Here is a 19,356-nt window from a genome sequence, read left to right as displayed (position 1 = left end):
TTTAACATAGTTCCGCCCCCACGTCGCCCCGCCCCGTGTCGCTCCGCCCCACGTCTCCTGGGCAACGACGCCCCACCGACTTCTCGTCATATAGCCCCGCCTACACTTCGCTCCGCCCCGCGCGCTCCTCTCCCCGTCTCTTTGGCAACGTTACCCCACCCACACCCACGCGCCGTCAAAGTATCCTACCCCGCACACCGCCCCGCTCAGCGTCGCTCCGCTTTACGTCTCCGTGGCAACGTCACCCTTGCCCACGCCGCGCAAACGTAGCCCCGCCCCACACGTCGCCCCGCCCCTCTTCCCTCCGCTGTACGTCTCCTTGGGCCCCGCCCATTGCCTGCTCACTGCCCCGCCGCGTCTGTCTTCCTGCCCACGTCTCCCCGCTAAGGGTCCCCGTCTTGCTTTGCCCCGCCCCACGTCACCTTGTTACCGTCGCCCCGCCTTACGTCGCTATTTGTCCGCAGTCGCTGAGCAAACATGTGGGCCGCTCTCAGGTGGCGGCCGGGGCTCCACCTGGGGCTTCTGAGTGGTGTCCGAGGTCTGCACAGCTCGCCTGTGTCCTGTGGCAAGAACCTGCTCAAGAAATTTGCTTCGAAAACCAAGTAATGTTCCCGAGTGGGGTGGAGGGCGTTGGGGCGGTGGCCCGGGCTGGGGTCCTCAAGGGTGGGGGCTCCGCCTGGGCGCTAGCTGGCGCCCGAGCGCGCAACCAAGTCTGTGAGCGCAGTCTCCGCGGGTCCACCCGTCACGGCTGCCGTTTGCGGTTTTTCCACCCTGCCTTTTTTCTGTACTTTAATACACAACTGTAGTTGTGATGATTTTAAGTCTGCTAAAAGCAAAGTGAACTTTTAAAGCCAAGTGATGTTTACATTCCACCATGGGTCCGAGGTTTCAAATCCTTGGATTCAACCAACCTTGGATTGAAAATGTTCAGAAGAAATTCCACGAAGTTCTAAAAAACAGAACCTGAACTTGCCTTGCTGGCAACTGTTTTGGTAGTATTTACATGGTATCAGGTATGGTAAGTAACCTAGCGATCAAGACTTAGTGTGTCCGGGAGGATGCGCGGAGTTTATGAGCAAACACAACGCGTTGGGCATCCTCGAGTTTTGGTGTTTGTGGGATCTTGGAACCAGTTCCTTACAGACACCGAGGGATGGTGATTCTTGTTATTAGAAGCGTTTTTACGGGAGAGCAGTTTCATCACAGGGAAATAAGAAAAATATGTAAGAATTGCCTTTCCACCTTAATGCTTTCTCTGTGAGGTTAATTTGAGGAATTAAAAAAATAGGATATGTTTTGTTGTGATGAGATAAGTATAATAAATTATGTTAATTTCCACATCATTTTGATTCTATTGTAGATATGCGTAAGTGTATATATGTATATGTTTTGTTTTAATACACTTTAAAAAAGTTTTAGATTGGCAAAGATGAAGAGAGTTCCCACATGAGCACAGTTTCCCCTATATCTCTTATTTTGGTTTGGCATATGTGTTACAGTTGATGAACCAGCACTGATACATTATTAACTAAAGTCCGAGCTTTATGCACCATTCCTTCATTTTCTGCTGTCATTTTTCTGTTCCGGTATCCTATCCAGGGACATCTTTTTAGGTTCCTCTTCACCTGTGTCAGTTTCTCCAACTGTTGGTGCTTGATGACCTCCACAGTTTGAGGAGCACGGGTTAGATATTTGTAGAATGCCTCTCTGTTGGTACTGGTGTGATGATTTTCTCTTGATTATACTGGGGTCTTGGTTTGGGGGGAAGATGATACATGTAAAGTGACATTTTCATCACATCATCACACCATATGAACACATACATGATGTTTATCCCTGTTGATGTTGGTCTTGATCACTGACTAGCGTCCTTTGTGTCTGTCAAGTTTATCCACTTGAGGTAAAGTTACCTCCCCCGCTCTGATTCCATGCTGTCATCTTTGATGGGAAGTCACTGTATGCCACTCACACATGAGGAGTAGTGTGAGTTAGGTTCATGAATTATTGAGACTTTTGATGGAACATGTGTCTCTTTTTCTCCATTTGTTAATTCCTATCAGTATGCACCCATGGGTTAGAACCCATTACTACTTAATTTTGCTGCAGTTGTTCCAGCTTTGACCATTGGTAGCTCTTTCAGGTGGCTTCTGTGTTCCTTTGACGTACTTCATTGTTAGGGGTTTTGAAGTAGTTTTTATTTATTTTATTTTATTTATTTATTGGTTGTACTGGGTCTTTGTTGTTGCCCACAGGCTTTCTCTAGTTGTGGGGAGAGGGGGCAGTAGCTGCAGTGAGCAGCTTCTCATTGCAGGGCACAGGCTCTAGGACCTGTGGACTCAGTAGCTTAGTTGCTCTGTGGCATGTGGGATCTTCCAGGATCAGGGATCAAACCTGTCCCCTGTGTTGGCAGGCAGATTCTTAACCAGTAGACTACCGGGGGAACCCTTGAAGTAATTTTTACATTTAAAGAAATTTATTAGCATTTCTTTACTTTATGGCACTACAGAATGCCTCAGCACTAGAACCAGCCATTTCTCCAAGGAGCTCTGCCTGGTTCCTTCACTGGACACTGGCATCAGAACCATGATCTGGAGCTGAGTATGTCATTGCTACTGGGGTATTTGTCTTTTATACCCATTCAGCTGACAAAGTGAAAACAATATGTGTTCAGGTTAAGTCAGGGGTGTATGCTTATCTATAAATGTTTCTCCATGTCACCACCTGTAGCTGTTAAAAAGTGGAACTTGAGTTCCTGCTGACCTCCATCTCTAGTCTGCTTGCACCCGGATGGTCCTCACCCCCCTCCCTTGCTTGTCTGCAGCAGTCAGGAGCCTGGCTCTCCCATCCGCCTTCTGCTGACCTAGCTGTCAGTGTGTGATGGTGTCAGTTGTTAACCAGATCCCAGGCAGCAGCTTTGTTGAGTAGGAAACGTGTGTGGTAGGTGTGTTTTTAAGATCCCCTTTCTCCATCTTTAGGACTAGAAGTAGACTTTAGGTAAAACTTGGAGCTGAATTAAAACTGCCTTCTGTCCCTCCCTGAAAACCCGTGCTGCTGTCAGGTGGATATCTAAATCTTTTAGAACCCCAGGAACTTTGTATGTCCAGGCTTAGCCCTTTAGAAACAGCTTTGATATCATAACCTGCGATTAGCATTTGTAACTGTTTCTTACCCAGCTTGCCATTGTATCCAGCAGAGTTCTCACTTTCTTCTACAGGAAGAAGTTCTGGTATGAAGGTCCTTCCTTGGGCTCTCACTTGGTAAGTAGGAGGAGCAGTGACGAGCACTTTGGGATCTCGGAGGGCAGGAGGCCCTGCCCCGGGCAGCACTCCAGCCTGTGGTCCATCTGCATCAGTACAGGAGGGAGCAGGGTCTGGAGGGGTGAGCCTGTGTACGTACGCTGCTAACGTGGGGATTTGACCTTTAAAAAAATTACACCACAGTTTTCCAGAATGTCGTATCTGTTACCAGATTCTAACATGGTGACATCCATTCAGGTTGTGTGTGTGTGTGTGTGTGTGTGTGTGTGTGTGTGTGTGTGTGTGTGTGTAACACAGATATGTGTAGGTATGCAGGCACTCCTTGTGTTGCATTTCCTACATACTTTTTACGGATTGAGGTCTGTGGTATCCCTGCTTTGGCAGGTCAGCGTCAGCATGTTTTAGCAAAAATGTGTTTTCAGTTAAGGCGTGTATATTGTCTTTAGATACATTGCTACTGCACACTTAATAGACTACACTATAGTGCAGACATAACTTATATGCCTCGGGAATCCAGAAAATTCATATGACTCATTGTATTGTGATATCTGCTTTATTGTAATACTCTGGAAGGTAATATTGTAATAGTCTGTAAAAATCTGTACTAGTCTGCAGTATTTCTAAAATACATTGTATGTGTATCATGGAAGTGTGTGTAACGAATGTTTCCTTTTAGAAAAAAAATAAACTGTGTATACTAGAAACCTCCTACTTCACTGAATACACTAAAGCCTTTGGCTGTGTGAATCACAACAAACTGAAAACTTCTTAAAGAGATAGGACCACCTTACCTGCCTCCTGAGAAATCTGCGTGCACATCAAAAAGCAGCAGTTAGAACTGGACAAGGAATAACAAACTGGTTCCAGATTGGAAAAGGAGTACATCAAGGCTGTATATTGTCACCTTGCTTATTTATCTTCTATATAGAGTACATCATGCGAAATGCCAGGCTGGATGAAACACAAGCTGGAGTCAAGATTGGTAGGAGAAATATCAATAACCTCAGATATACAGATGACACCACCCTTATGGCAGAAAGTGAAGAGGAACTAAAGAGCTTCTTGATGAAAGTGAAAGAGTAGAGTAAAAAAGCTGACTTAAAACTCAACATTCAAAAAAAGATCATGGCATCTGGTCCCATCACTTCATGGCAAATAGATGGGGAAACAGTGACAGACTTTATTTTTGGGGGCTCAAAAGTAACTGCAGATGGTGATTGCAGCCATGAAATTAAAAGATGCTTGCTCCTTGGAAGAAAAGCTATGACAAACCTTGACAGCATATTAAAAAGCATAGACATTACTTTGCCAACAAAGGTCAGTGTAGTCAAAGCTATGGTTTTTCCAATAGTCGTGTATGGATGTGAGAGTTGGACTATAAAGAAAACTGAGCACCGAAGAATTAATGCTTTTGAACTGTGGTGTTGGAGAAGACTCTTCAGAGTCCCTTGGACTGCAAGGAGATCCAACCAGTCCATCCTAAAGGAGATAAGTCCTGAGTATTAATTGAAAGGACTGAATCTGATGTTTCAATACTTTGGTCACGTGATGTGAAGAACTGACTCATTGGAAAAGACCCTGATGATGGGAAAGACTGAAGGCAGGAGGAGAAGGGAATGAGAGGATGAGGTTGTTGGATGGCATCACCGACTCGATGTTTGAGTGAGCTTGAGGAGTTGGTGGTGGACAGGGAAGCTTGGCGTGCTGCAGTCCATGGGGGTTGCAGAGTCAGACACAACTGAGCAACTGAACTGATACTGGAAACCACTGAATTGTACGTTTTAAGAGGGAGAATTTTATGGTATGTGGGTTACATTTCACTAAGAATTTTTTTGGAAATATATATGTACTTGGCCTGCTTTTAATTTTGAAGGGATATTAGGTAAAATCTAGACGGGTCCAGGTCTGTAAAATGAAGTATATATAAAAGCCAAGGTGACTGAGGGTGACCCTTGTTGTCAGTAAGGTTCATGTACAGATGTCATGTTGGCCTTTGTGTAATGTTGGCCTTTCTTCTTGATGGAGACCCACAAGTCAGCCCAGTTGGAGTTCCTGACGAAGTGCACCTCTCGGAGAACCCGGAAGGAAGACCAGGTGCGCCTGAGGGCCCTAAACGGTCTCCTCTACAAAGCGCTCACAGACATGCTGTGCACCCCTGAAGTGAGCCAGGAGTTGTGTGACCTGAACGTGGAGCTCTGCAAGGTAGCCAAGGGGCCTTGCACCCCATCACGCGCCTGGCATTGGGAGAGGCAGGAGGGAGGCTCGGTGTGTGCCTTGAGGTATTGGGAGGAAGGCATGGGGGGCAGGTTCAGACAGTACCCGGTGCTCTGCCCGGGATGAGGCGGGCCATCAGAGGAAGACCTGGGTCAGATGAGTGGTGGGCCATGTGCCTTCCTCTCCGGGTGAGGACGGGGAGCTGGCTCCTGCCGTCTGCACCCTCAGGGTGAAGTGGGTTCACCCCAGGGAGGGCAGAGGGCACTGAGGCGCTTCTGGGGCAGGGCGGGGGGCTGGAGTCAGGTCGGGGCGCTGGGCGCTAGCGATGGGGGCAAAGCCAGGACTGCCCTTGGCTTAGTGCCTCTCTCCTGACACTCTCTGTCCACGAGAGCCCAGGTGAACTGACAGAGATTTGGGGTGGGGGTGGGGGAGCTCAGGTCTCTCTGACTTCAGACTTCTCCGCCTGCCGCGTCTTCTGGAGGACGACCCTCTCTGAGGCTCAGAACGCACACACGGAGGCTGTCCTGCGGAGAAGTGCTGCGCACATGAGGTGAGCCGTCTGCCTGACCCTGCCTGCCGGCCAGTGTGTCCACCATTTTTGCTTTTAAGGAAAATTTTGGAAGTGTTTTCTTGAATTTCAGAACAGAATTCACATCTTCATATAAGCCACAAGCCAGGTCAGTGGTTCCCTAAGTGGGTCCTGGGTCCCTGGGGACCCCCGAGGTCCTTTGTTGGGGGACGTTCCTGAGGTAAGAGCTGTTTTCATGGTGAGGTGTGGTTTTCCTTTCTCGCTGTGTGGACATTTGCACAGAGGATGTCCTGGTCATCACTGTGGCGTCAGCATGTACTCACGGTAATCAACTGCCAGCTTCAATAAGAATACGCTTGGTGAATAAGCAGAAGTTACTCCCTTTATTAAATCTGACCCTTGGGCACATCTTTTTAGTATCTGTGGTGGAAAGTGTGGGTGAAGTCATGGTGGTTGTCTTGGAAAAATATTGTGGTTGCTGATTGTAATCCAGAATACACATTTTTCACTTGGAAGAACAAGTGAACCAACTGTGGTTATTAAGATGTAGGTATCTGACAGACATTTTCTCCAAAGTGAGTAAAGTGAACGTGTCACTTCAAGAAAACAACTGACCATGTTTGTTACCAGTGATAAAATTCAAGCTTTTGGTGAAAATGAGAATTTGAGAAAGCCTGTACCCACTACAGTGAGTCTGACAGCTTTGCAGTTCATAAGACCCTTTGGATGAGATTGGAGATGATATATTGTAAAGTGCATCATCAATTCTGAAAATCTGTGTAACTTGGTAAATCAGTATTTTCGGAAAAATACCAATGTGTGATGTTACAAAATCACCAATGGGGAAAGGTCAATTCAGAGGGCAAGAGGATCACAGGATTTTAATGTGACCTGTCCATCCCTCTGGTTTCAGATTCCACATTGCAGCCCTAAATAAACCACTTTCATTGAGATTCTGTGTAGCATCAGAGAACCTCGACTCCTTTCTGAAGGGCTGTTCACATACTCTTCCTTTTTCAGTTACAGATCAGCGAGCTTACATTGCCTTATTTTTTTTTAAGCAAAATAGTAGGACAGATTGGATGCAGATACAGAGGTGAGAAACTACTTGACTTCCATTATGCTGGGTTTTAAAGAAATTTGAAACCATGTAAGCAGTGTCAGGAGAAGGCAATGGCAACCCACTCCAGTACTCTTGCCTGGAAAGTCCCTTAGACTGAGTAGCCTAGTGGGCTGTAGTCCATGGGGTCGCTAAGAGTCAGACACAACTGAGCGACTTCAGTTTCACTTTTCACTTTCATGCATTGGAGAAGGAAATGGCAACCCACTCTAGTGTTCTTGCCTGGAGAATCCCAGGGACGGGGGAGCCTGGTGGGCTGCCGTCTATGGGGTCGCACAGAGTTGGACACCACTGAAGCGACTTAGCAGCAGCAGCAAGCAGTGTCACTCTTCTTAGTCTCATTTAAAATACAGCTGTTATTTGAATGAATTAATGAATACATATTTTTATATTTTTCAGCTTCACTTTCTAATGTGTTAAATGTTGGTTGATGTAACCCACATAAACAAAAGGTCTTTGGTGTCCTCAGTAATTGTTAAGAGTATAAAGGGGGTTCTGAGACCAAAAATTGTGAGAACCACTGAGCTGGGTGGTAGGAAAAAAGTTAATCAGTTTTCTCCTCAGTCTTTAAAACGCAGAAAACCTCAGAACTGGGCTTTCTCCTTCCTTCTTCTCTTTCTCCCTGGGCCTCCTGCCTCCACTGTACAGCGGGCTTCTATTTTTCTTCTTAAAGTTTTTATTTATTTTTGGCTGCTCTGGGTCTTCGATGCTGCACACGGGCTTTCTCCAGTCATGGGGAGCAGGGGTGACTCTCGTCACAGAGCATGGGCTCCAGAGCACAGGCTCTGTAGTTGGGGCTCACGGGCTTAGTTGCCCCATGGGGTGTGGGCTCTTCCTGGTCCAGGGATTGAACCTGCGTCCCCTGATTCTTGACCCCTGGACCCCAGGGAAGCCCCACACTTCATTTTTAGAAGGCGAGGTGGTAGATGCTGAGAGCAGGGTCCTGCAGGTCTGGTGTTCTCCTGCGTGCTTGCTCAGCTGCTCTGCATCCCTCACAGTGTTGTGGTCTCTGAAGCTGGGCGTCAGAGTGCTCGTCACTCTCAGTTTTTACATTTCACAGAAACAAGAAAACGAGAGATTTCCAACAAGTGTTGAGATAACAGTATTGTTTTCTTATTAGCTTTTAGGTAATCAGAAAAGTGGGACTTCCTTGGTAGCTCAGTGGTGAAGAATCACCTGCAATGCAAGAGACATGGGTTTGATCCCTGAGTCGGGAAGATCCCCTGGAGGAGGGCATGGCAACCCACTCCAGTATTCTTGCCTGGAGAATCCCATGGGCAGAGGAGCCTGGTGGGCTACAGTCCGTGGGGTCACTAATAGTCGGACACGACTGAAGCGGCTAAACAGCAGCAGCAATCAGAAAAGTCAGTTGAACAGAATGTTTCCCACCTCTTTGGATCACCAGGCTTTAGTGTGAATCCGCATGACTGTGTACCAGTTCTGTCGCTGGGCAGCTGTGCTTGTGTGTCCCAGCAGGGTCTCTGTGTCTGGCGTCTGGTGGTGGTGGGCTGGCGGCCACCCTTCTGTGGAGCTGCTGCTGGTGCCCGTGAATGGAGGGGTGGACGCTGGCGGTGACACCCGCAGGCCCTCCCAAGTTCACGGCAGACTTGATAAGGGTCTCAAAAGCTGCATATAGAGCATAAAAACAGTTGTGATAATGCATTTTATATCCCTATTGAAATGTGGCAGTTGGCTAAGGAAGATTTTTCATCCTCAAATACTGTGATGAACAAAACTCACGTCTCACCTCTTTGTGAGATGACATCTCTGTTTCTGACATCCCTCCGCCAGATGTCACTTCAACTGCTCAAACCTTATTTTCTCTCCAGGCATCTTCTGATGTCTCAGCAGACCCTGAGGAATGTGCCACCTATAGTGTTCGTTCAGGACAAAAAATATGCAGCTGTGATGGAGGTAAGGCTTTTACATAATTGTGTCTTTACTGTGTCAACTTTTGTATGCATAAGGTTTTACATTTAAGTTTTAAATATTCAAAAGAATCCTGTGTACATATTTTAAAAGGTAATATTTGGAAAGGTACAAATGAAAAGTAGGGCTCCTGTGTCCCTGTCCTCACCCCAGTTCCCCAGAGGAAGCCACATTGCATAGCTTTAATTTTTTGATGCTCGTCAGAATCACCCTCAAAACTATAACCCTGTGGTTGTAGTTTGAATATCACACTCAAAAACTGCAACCCCGTCTCTATGTTCATAAATGTGACGCAGTCGGAGCTGCCCCCTGAGCGTGCCGCCTCCTCTCACTTCCCTGAGTTTCAGTCTGTCTGTGGTTACTTTACACCATCAAGGGTGACACACTTACGTTCTGTCCTGCAACTGTCATTGTTCCTTAGTTGTTTCCTTGTTTTCAGTACAGGTTTTAGAGGTTAAAACCCCGTTAACATACATGCGTTTTTCATCTGGTGGTAGTTCCTGGGTTATTAAGGCGTCTTACACTCTCACGGGTTCACTGAAGAAGCCAGCAGCACTGCAGGAGGATTCGGTGGCGTGTTCACCGACTAGGTAGTGCGTAGGTCCACAGAGGAAGAAAGATCCGGTTGTACATTGTTGTTTCTCATTTTTCATCATACACCTATACTGGAAACACTGTTTGGATAATAGCCTCGTGGGTGTGTGGCTTCCTCGCTAGAAGGGGAGCAGGAGTGAAGTTGCAGAGTCACTTGTCAGCCCAGGCGGGTTTGGGCTGTGGTGTGCAGACCCCAGCAGGAGTCCGCGTGCAGGGCTGCGGGAGGAGCCCAGCCTGTCCCGGAGGGTGGGCTCCCCGCCCTCGCTAAATCGTGACTCGTCCCACTCTCTGTGGAGGAAGATGTCGTGGCTGCAAGGTGCGCCCTGGCTGTGTGGCTTCCTTTCCAGAAAAGTCATTGGGGAGGGCGTGCTCCCACCTGTATGCTTGTGTGTCTCGAGGGGGGCCTTTGTCCACTTCAGGCCTGTCTGTCCTACCACATGTGCCCAAGGGAAGTTCTGAAGGGTCGGACACGAGCCACATGGTGATGGCGGGTCCTGCACGTGGAGCTGCCAAGGGAGGGTCAGGCCGTGGCTGGACGCATCGTCCTGCACTCTGTCTCACTGTAGTTAGGAGTAAAGGCTGAACCAGAGTGGGTTGCTGATTTGGGCAGGTGATTGTCAAGGGCATGGTCGCTGCTTCCCCTGGCTAAGTCAGAGCAGAGTTTTTCAGACTCTGTACATTTTTAAGATTTAAAATCCTCCATTGGTAAGCAGCTTGGATAGACACAGAAATTTGAAATCAGTTCTTGATGAAACTTGGAGTCTTCTGTCAGTTTATTTCTGTCTAATATTGGTTGCAAGAAAAGTTGCAAGTAGTTGCTACTGCTCCAGTTTGAACAGCTTACTTTGCGTTCTCAGGATAGAATGCAGTTTTCAGGTCACGGGTCTGGATGTTTGAAAGAGGCCGGTATCAAAAGGAAACTATAAGTAAGGTGAAAAGACAGTCCTCAGATTGGGAGAAAATAATAGCAAATGAAGAAACAGTCAAAGGATTAATCTCAAAAATATACAAGCAACTCCTGAAGCTCAATTCCAGAAAAATAAACGACCCAATCAAAAAATGAGCCAAAGAACTAAACAGACATTTCTCCAAAGACGACATACAGATGGCTAACAAACACATGAAAAGATGCTCAACATCACTCATTATCAGAGAAATGCAAATCAAAACCACAATGAGGTACCATTACACGCCAGTCAGGATGGCTGCTATCCAAAAGTCTACAAGCAATAAATGCTGGAGAGGGTGTGGAGAAAAGGGAACCCTCTTACACTGTTGGTGGGAATGCAAACTAGTACAGCCACTAAGGAAAACAGTGTGGAGATTTCTTAAAAAACTGGAAATAGAATTGCCATATGACCCAGCAATACCACTTCTGGGCATACACACTGAGGAAACCAGATCTGAAAGAGACACGTGCACCCCAATGTTCATCGCAGCACTGTTTGTAATAGCCAGGACATGGAAGCAGCCTAGATGCCCATCCGCAGATGAATGGATAAGGAAGCTGTGGTACATATACACCATGGAATATTATTCATCCGTTAAAAAGAATTCATTTGAATCAGTTCTAATGAGATGGATGAAACTGGAGCCCATTATACAGAGTGAAGTAAGCCAGAAAGATAAAGAATATTACAGCATACTAACACATGTATATGGAATTTAGAAAGATGGTAACGATAACCCTATATGCAAAACAGAAAAAGAGACACAGAAGTACAGAACAGACTTTTGAACTCTGTGGGAGAAGGTGAGGGTGGGATGTTTCGAAAGATCAGCATATATATTATCTATGGTGAAACAGATCACCCAGCCCAGGTGGGATGCATGAGACAAGTGCTTGGGCCTGGTGGGCTGGGAAGACCCAGAGGAATCGGGTGGAGAGGGAGGTGGGAGGGGGGATCGGGATGGGGAATACCTGTAACTCTATGGCTGATTCATATCAATGTATGACAAAATCCACTGAAATGTTGTGAAGTAATTAGCCTCCAACTAATTAAAAAATAAATAAATAAATAACTAAATAAATAAAAAAGAAAGAGGCCGGTATCACCTATGTCCAAACTGAAGCCTAGGTAATTCAGTAAAACTACTGGTTCTGCCAGTGTGCACACTCGGGGGTGCCCAGCACTGGTGGTTCTGCCAGTGTGCACACTCAGATGCTCAACACCGTTGGCCATCAGGAATGTGAGTTAACTCCCAGTTTTAACTCAAGGAGGCCAGTTTGTCCTCGATGTAGCATCATCATCCTGTTACTGGGTTTTCAGTGGACTGGCTCATGTCCAGTTCTGCCTCTTCTCACCTTGTGGTTTTAATAGCGTCACTTGTTGATGATGACTTCATGTGGATGTCGGGACCCGGTTGTGGGTCAGGCTGGCTGGGCTTGTACTGAAGTGGGAGGTCAGGTCTCTGTGCACAGCCCTGGTGGGAGGACCTGGCGGCATCAGAGCAGGCAGGTGAAGGTGGGGGGACCTTGCTGGGCCCTGCTGAAGAGCAGAGTACATCTCCAGTCTTGGCCCCTCACACCCTACAGAGCTAGAGTCAAATGCTGGGCTTTGTGACTCCCACATAGCCACGCTGGGGGGTTCTTTCCCCCAAGCAAATGCTATGGCAAAATTGAAGCATTTTACAGAACCTCATTAGAAACCAGTAAGTGTCAGTAATTCAACTAATATTTAACTGGTTCCTTTGTAAATTTGACTAGCATTTACATGCTTTAAGTATAGTTTTTTGAGAAGTCTCAGTTCGTTATCAGAACAAGTGTAACTAAGATCGTGGGCGTGGGCAGTGTCAGGGAGGGAGCCCTGTCACACGGCTGGGCCCTGAGGTGGCCGTGGCTCTGGGTGGCCTGACACTCGCAGTCTGCTGGCTCCCCTCTCGGGTGCAAGCAGTGGAGAAGCACAGCTCTCCGGTAACCCACTGTCTGTTGCGTTTCAGATTGATCGGCTACTGGCAATTGCTGATTTTGGACCCCGGGATGAAAAAGAAGACTTTGTGCAAAGTGACTTCAGGTGGTAACATGTGGACATGTGTTTTTGATTTGGGCACACACAGTTATGGACTTTCTGGTTTCCACAACTGCTGTACAGTCCTGCCTGCCCCCAGCCCAGTGTGTGGGGGTGGGCCCTGCTTTATGCTCTAGGGTCTTGACCTAAGGCCCAACCCAGTGTTGGCCCATGGCAGTCCACAGTGGCAGCCTGGCCATTTACCCAGCACCTCGGGGAGGTGTCAGGAGGGCCTCCAGGCCCACCAGAAGTGCTGGGGCCTGGACACTGAGTGCTGGTGGTTGCAGCCCATCCTCTCCATTCCCTTGTGTGTTTATGTCGAGTGCCTGCTCCCAGCAGGCCTGTTCTAATGCTTAGGGAATGCTGTGAACAAATGGCAGTGTCTTTGGAGCCTGCGTCTTGCTAGGAAGCAGTGAATATCAGGATAGGCCTCTGAGAAGGTGATGTGAGGATTCGGGGTGTGGAGGGGTACCTGTTTCAGGTGAGGGAACAGCTACACCGGGTGTCTAGCCTGTATCCTTAGATCAGCTATGTGAGCATCACTTGGGTACCATCAGAGCCTCAGGGGCCAGGGCCTATAGGAACCAGGCTGCCAGGGGGCGGGGGGGTAACACTTGGACCCCTGAGCTAGGTCAGAAGCCACGAGTGGCAGTGAGTCTTCAGTTCCAGCTCAGTGAGGAGCAGACCTGGGAGAGGCAGGTGGAGCGCCTGTGGGTGTGGAGCCCTTCCAGATCGGAGAGTGAGGGGCGTGCTGTAGCCAAATTGGGGTTTTGTGAGGATTGCTCTGGTTTTGCCCTCAGAATAGACTTGTCTTCTTTTTTGGTTCATCAGGTAACTAAAGACCAGCTCCCCATGATTCTGTTTAACTAGCCTAGTGCACTAGCCATGTTTAAGTGGGGAAGCCATGAAAATACACTTGCTGTCAGCCCAGAATGTCTGCATCAGGAGCATGGTGGCCTGAGCCACATACAGGCTCCAGGGGTGCTGGTCAAGAAGTGCTAGACTGGAGACCGCTGGACCAAACCCTGCTTTGTGCTGGCTCCACAGTTCTATTAGAGAGGCGGCAGCGCGGTGTGTGGGCAGGGGGCTAACAGTGTTTGTACGCCATGTGATATTTGTGCCTGGTGTGACAACTCCCCTTCCCCCCCAGTGACCCCGAGGCCCTGGATGTGGCTTTGCCAAGTGATACCGTGGGCCCTGCTGCACACTTCAACCTGTGTGGGATTGACCATGAGGCACTCAACAAGCAGATCCTGGAGTACAAGAGGAGAAGAGAGCAAGGGCACAGGAGTGTGGGGCACCTGTGGCCAGAGCACATGGCTGACCTGATAAAGCAGATGAGGAGGAGGAAGGCCAAGCCCCACGTGGATGATGACCTCTCTCCCAAGAACTATCTGCAGGGTGGGGAGTGACAAGCCCCTGGACGACTGAGGGGCCTCCTGAGGAGCGCGCCCCAGGGTACGGGTGGGGCTCCAAGAAGCAGAGCAGGAACTGAGGTGGAGAGAAAGGATCAGAAGGCAGTGGATCGTGACCTGGCTCCGGGTGTGTGCGCACTGCAAGTGCTGTCTGCACCCTTTGTGCAGTGCTGCAGGGGAGGCCTGTGGGAAGGGTGTAAACCCTCTTGGTGGATGGTGAGCCGTCAGGCCTCCGCGTGTGCACATTTGCTCACTCACTGGTTTCTCCACAGTCCGCAGATCTGTGGCTGCTGTGCTCCCCTGGTCTTCTGGACACATGGACACTCGAGTCCTGGGATGCACAGGTGGCCTCTGTTCACAGATGCACTGCTTTGCCTGCTTCATTCACCTTGGACTGTAAACGGCTGTCCTCTCTGCAGTTGGTTTAGCCCCACATTAGTACCTTTTGATGGAGATGTCAGTCCTGGCCCTGAGTTGCTGACGAGTTCTTCTGAGTGTGGGATTCTGTGCTCTGATTTCCAAAGAGAATGCATGTCTTAGATGAGCCTCATTAGGAAATAATCATTGAGTCTGACACAGAGAAAGTGTCCTAAATTTGGGGCATCTCGACTCACCAGGTGTCAGCCTTGAAGTACTGAAAATGCTAAAAATACTGAAAATACCAACCCAGTTCAGACGATTGGAGAAGGATTCCTGCTGAGATACAGCAGGGACGTTTGTAGCGTGGCTTTCAGGGCGTGTGATCCCCCTTCTTGTAACCTGTCTTGGGAAGGTTGCCCGTGTCCCAGCAGCAGTGGCATGGCCTGGATGCTCCGTTCCCCGTCAGCACCTGGGACGAGGTGCAGTACCCGGCAGGGATGCAGCCCCCACTGGAGGGACAGCAAGCGTCCTGGGACACAGGCCAGCCACGTGGGTACCCGCTCTGGGCACATGGCTGTGGGGGTGGTGCGTGTGTGATGCTGCCCTGGAGGGGTGCAGGTACCTGTGCGGGTGTTTCCTTAGGAAGGTGGGTGCTCACACAGCCTCTTCTCCAGACCAGAGATGTCCGGAGGGAGGACTGGCCAGTGTGAAAATGTGCACTGGACCTGCTCTAACGAGCGATGAGGTGGCAGACTTGGGAGCGCCCGCCTTGAAGGACTGTGGGTGCCTCTGGGTGTTTCTGGTGCTCCTGTCTTGCCAGGCTGGAACCAGAGCTCACACACGTGCCCTTGGAGGCTGGAGAAATGCCGTCTCAGTTCTACCTGAAAGTTCATGGTGCTGCTGTAGCCTTCGTGTTGAAGGAAAGCTGTGTTTTCTGCTGTAGCTTCTGTTGGGAGGAAACCCTGCCCTACAGCAGAGATAGCCCCCAACTGGCCATGACCAGCAGGATGGCAGCAAGTTTCCCTAGACCTCAGGGCACCTTCCCTTTGTAGTCCTCCCATCTCTCACACTCAGACACATTCAGACACACACTCAGCACAGTGTCTCAGTGTGAGAGTGTGCACACACACACCCCCCCCTCCTCTTTGTAGCCCACCCAACTCTCACACACATACACTCAGTGCATTGTCTCAGTGCAAGGCTCTTGGTAGCCTTTCTGCTGCTGGGCCCTGCTTCCTGAAGCTCTGAGTCTTGGTGAGAGGAATCTTGCTGTTTTCCCTCCTAGAACAGCCGTGTACGGTGTCAGGACTAATTCTGTGCTCCAGGTGCAGAGGGCAGAAGGGAGGTGCTGTCACATTCCCCGGGGATGGCAGCTCCAGGCTCCTCTAGCAACATCCAAGCAGCAGCAGCCTGGACTCCACTTCTTTCCCTGAGAAAACTCAGCTCGGTCTAACCAGGACCTTCGCTGGACATGCTGTGTGAGCAGCAGCTCTGAGTCAGCCCTTCAGTGTCTCACTTTACCCTCTGGAGTGCACGCAGGTAGTCTCACCAGTGTTTGAAGACCTCAGAGTTTTCAGTATCTGAAGGTAAAACTTGCACCCTACACTATTTCATTTAGCTCTGCATATCGGTTCCCAGTTTTATAGAATGCAGGTCCTTGCCGCATTGTTTTCATTTTCAGACTGATTTATGCATAGCACCTTTCAACATGAACTGTGATATTATTAGATCCAGCTTATTAAAGTAAGCTGCTCTGCGAAGAATATGTACAGAAGGAACTCTGAAATGTTCAATAAATTCTCTTCACTCAGCCCCAAACATAAAATCCCCTGTGTCTCCACTCTGTGCAGATGGCCCATGCACTGGCTTTGGAGAAGCACTTGATGCGGGTTCCGCAGAAATGAGTCAGTGAAGTGCAGTGGGGAGAGTCCCATGTAGGTAATGGGTGTTCTGGGTGGGCTGTGAGCTGTATAAAGAGCAACCAAACACATCATCAAGGTTGGTGTGGTGTTGGCATCCGTGTTATGTAGACTGGCCCTTCCATTTGCGGAAGTTGAACTCCTGATGTCGGTCCCTACTCGGGCCCACAACTTGCAAACTGGCTTGCAGGCTGGATGCCTGCATCACATGTTACTGGGACCAAGGAGGCTCAGGAGGAGTCACTGTCCCCATCTGGCTCCCATGCTCAACTGCTGGGTCTTCAAAGCAGATTACATCAGATACATATGAATCTTGGTCACAAGGTCACCAGCAGTGGGGTGTGTGTGTTTTAGTGACCAGAAAAGCAAAAGTGGAGGAAGAACCACTGAGAAGTAAGAAAAATCATTGTGAAATCCTGCCTGAATTCTAGGCATGTAACAAAGCCTGGCAGGGCTGTCCATGTAACAGAGCTTGTAAAAGTATGCTAACTATTCTCCCCCCAAAATGAGGAGAGAACACTTACCAAATTATTCTAGAAGGCCAGTATAACTCAAACATCAAAACCACACACACAACAAAGAAAAGTGAAATCCAGTATCCTTTATGAGCACTGATGTGAAAATCATCAACAGAATATTAGCAAACAGGATTCAGCAGCATATCAAGAGGATTAAACACCATGACCAAGTGGGATATATCCCTGGAATGCAAAAGTTCAACACATGAAAGTCATCAGTGTTACATGCCACATCAACAAAGTGATAGGAAAAACCACATGATCTGAAAAGATGCCAAAAAAAAAAAAAGATAAAATTCAACACCTGTCATGAAAAAACACTCAACAAAGTAGGAATAGAAGGAGACTGCCTTAATGTAAAATCTATACGAGAAAATCCACAGCAAACAACACCCAGTGGTGAAAGACCGGAAGCTTTTCATCTAAGGTCAGCAGCAAGACAAAGATGCCTGCCTGTTTAAACTGTTTCTCTTCAACATAGTCCTGAAAGTTCTAGCCAGAGCAATTAGGGAAAAGAAAAGGCCTACAAATTAGAGAGGGAAAAGTGATCTATTTGCAGATGATATGGTCTTATACGTAGACTATCTTAAAGATACCACACCAAAGAAAAGCTGTTAGATCTAATAAATGAGCCCTGCAAAGTAGCAAGATTAAAAGCACAGAAAAAGCTGTCACATTTCTATACATGAGCAATGAGTGATCTGAAAGTGATTACAGGGTATTGCCTGACAGTCTAGTGGTTAGGACTCTGCACTTTTGCTGCTGGAGCCTAGGTTCAATTCATGGTTGAAGAACTAAGGTCCCACAAGCCATATGGTATGGCAAAAAAACCCCAAAACCTGATATTACAATAATTATATTTACAATACTACCAAAAAAGAGAAATACTTAGGAGTTAAGCATAAATGAGAAAGACTTGTACAATGAAAACTACAAAACACGCTGAAAGAAATTAACTGTTTAGAAGACTTATGAAAATAGTATTACTCAAAGCACTCTACAGACCAGTGCAGTCACTGTCAAAATCTTGATTTCTTTTTTTCTCTAGGAATTGTCAAGCTCATACTAAATTTCATAAGGAATCTCAAGGGATTCTGAGCAGCCAGCACAATTCTGAAAAAGGACTTAAACTGGATGACTCATTTTCCATTTTGAAAACTTACTGCAAAAACAACAGTAATCAAAACTGTGCTATTGGCTTTAAGACAGGCATACAGACCAATGGAATAGAATAGAGAGCCTAGGAATGAACCATCACATAAATAGCCAGGTGATTTTTGACAAAGGTGCTATGATTGTTTGGTGGAAAAAGGGAAGTCTCAGTAAATGATGCTGGGAAAGCTAGATGCCACATGCCAAAGTGTGAAGGTGGAGGACTTCTTTGGCAGTCCTGTGGTTAAGACTCCATACTTAAATGCAGGGGACAAGGGTTCAATCCCTGGTCAGGGAACTAAGATCCTGCATACCAAGTGTCATGACCAATACAGAAAAAAAAAAAAGTATGAAGTTGGACATTTTGTTTAGTCGTTAAGTGATGTCCAGCTCTTGCAACCCCATGGGTTGCAGCACACCAGTCTCCTCTGTCCACTATCTCCCAGAGTTTGCTCAAATTCATATCCATTGAGTCAGTGATGCTATCTAACCATCTCAACCTCTGCTGCTCTCTTCTCCTCCTGCCCTCAATCTGTCCCAGCATCAGAGTATTTTCCAATGAGTCAGCTCTTTGCATATGGTGGCCAAAGTATTGAGGATTCAGCATCAGTCCAGGTGAACATCCTTTAGGATTGACTGGTTGGAGCTCCTTGCTGTCCAAGGGACTTTCAAGAGTCTAGCACCACAATATGAAAGCGTTAGTTCTTCAGCTCTGAGGCTGCTTTATGGTCCAACTCACATCTTTACTTGACTACTGGAAAAACCATAGCTTCGACTCTATGAACCTTTGTTGTCAAAGTGATGTCTCTGCTGTTTATTATGTTGTCTAGGTTTGTCACAGCTTTCCTTTCAAGGAGCAAACATCTTAATTTCATGGCTGCAATCACCACAATGATTTTGGAGGTCAAGAAAATAACATCTCTCACTTTTTCCCCTTCTATTTGCCCTGAAGTGATGGGACTGGATGCCACGGTGTTGTTGTTGTTGTTGTTGTTTTGAATGTTGAGTTTCAAGCCAGCCTTTTCACTGTCTTTTTTCACCCTCATCAAGAGGCTCTTTAGTTGCTCTTCACTTGCTGCCAATAGAGTGTTATTATCTGCATGTCTGAAGTTGTTGGTATTTCTCCTGGCAATATTGATTCTAGCTTGTGATTCATCCAGTCTGGCATTTCTCTTGATGTACTCTGTGTGTAAGTTAAATAAGCAGGGTGACAATATACAGTCTTATAGTACTTCTTTCCCAATTTTGAGCTGGTCTGTTGTTCCCCATCTGGTTCTAACTTACTTCTTGACCAGCATATATTTCTCAGGAGACAGGTCAGGTGTATCAAAGACCTAAATT

At 47.5% G+C, this 19,356-nt stretch overlaps 1 protein-coding gene across 3 annotated transcripts; it reads left to right on the top strand.

Annotated features, from left to right (window-relative positions):
- The first annotated feature begins 319 nt into the window (after positions 1-319).
- Positions 320-16,234, top strand: RBFA (ribosome binding factor A). 3 transcript variants are annotated; one of them, XM_065932244.1, is made up of 8 exons: positions 320-602; positions 3,215-3,257; positions 5,283-5,459; positions 5,909-6,021; positions 8,950-9,034; positions 12,584-12,657; positions 13,802-14,109; positions 14,339-16,234. In XM_065932244.1, exons 1-7 carry the CDS (start codon positions 478-480, stop codon positions 14,061-14,063), a joined length of 879 nt encoding a protein of 292 aa, XP_065788316.1. In that variant the 5' UTR covers positions 320-477; the 3' UTR covers positions 14,064-14,109; positions 14,339-16,234. The 3 variants fall into 3 exon arrangements, with proteins under 3 accessions (XP_065788316.1, XP_065788315.1, XP_065788317.1); XM_065932243.1 differs by having other exon boundaries at positions 321-602; positions 13,802-16,234; XM_065932245.1 differs by lacking the exon at positions 320-602 and having other exon boundaries at positions 4,186-5,459; positions 13,802-16,234.
- Positions 16,235-19,356: the final 3,122 nt, after the last annotated feature.

The sequence above is a fragment of the Muntiacus reevesi genome, chromosome 4 (genome assembly GCF_963930625.1).
Source record: "Muntiacus reevesi chromosome 4, mMunRee1.1, whole genome shotgun sequence".
Taxonomy (NCBI): Eukaryota; Metazoa; Chordata; class Mammalia; order Artiodactyla; family Cervidae; genus Muntiacus; species Muntiacus reevesi.
Note: the sequence above shows the minus strand (reverse complement) of the source record. Positions and strands in the feature narration are given on the sequence as shown.

Excerpts from the sequence above, each read along its gene's own strand:
- RBFA (XM_065932244.1), top strand. The coding sequence starts at position 478 with ATGTGGGCCGCTCTCAGGTGGCGGCCGGGGCTCCACCTGGGGCTTCTG. Across the intron at positions 6,022-8,949 it reads AGAAGTGCTGCGCACATGAG|GCATCTTCTGATGTCTCAGC; the intron begins GTGAGCCGTCTG and ends TTTTCTCTCCAG. Across the intron at positions 12,658-13,801 it reads TTTGTGCAAAGTGACTTCAG|TGACCCCGAGGCCCTGGATG; the intron begins GTGGTAACATGT and ends CTTCCCCCCCAG.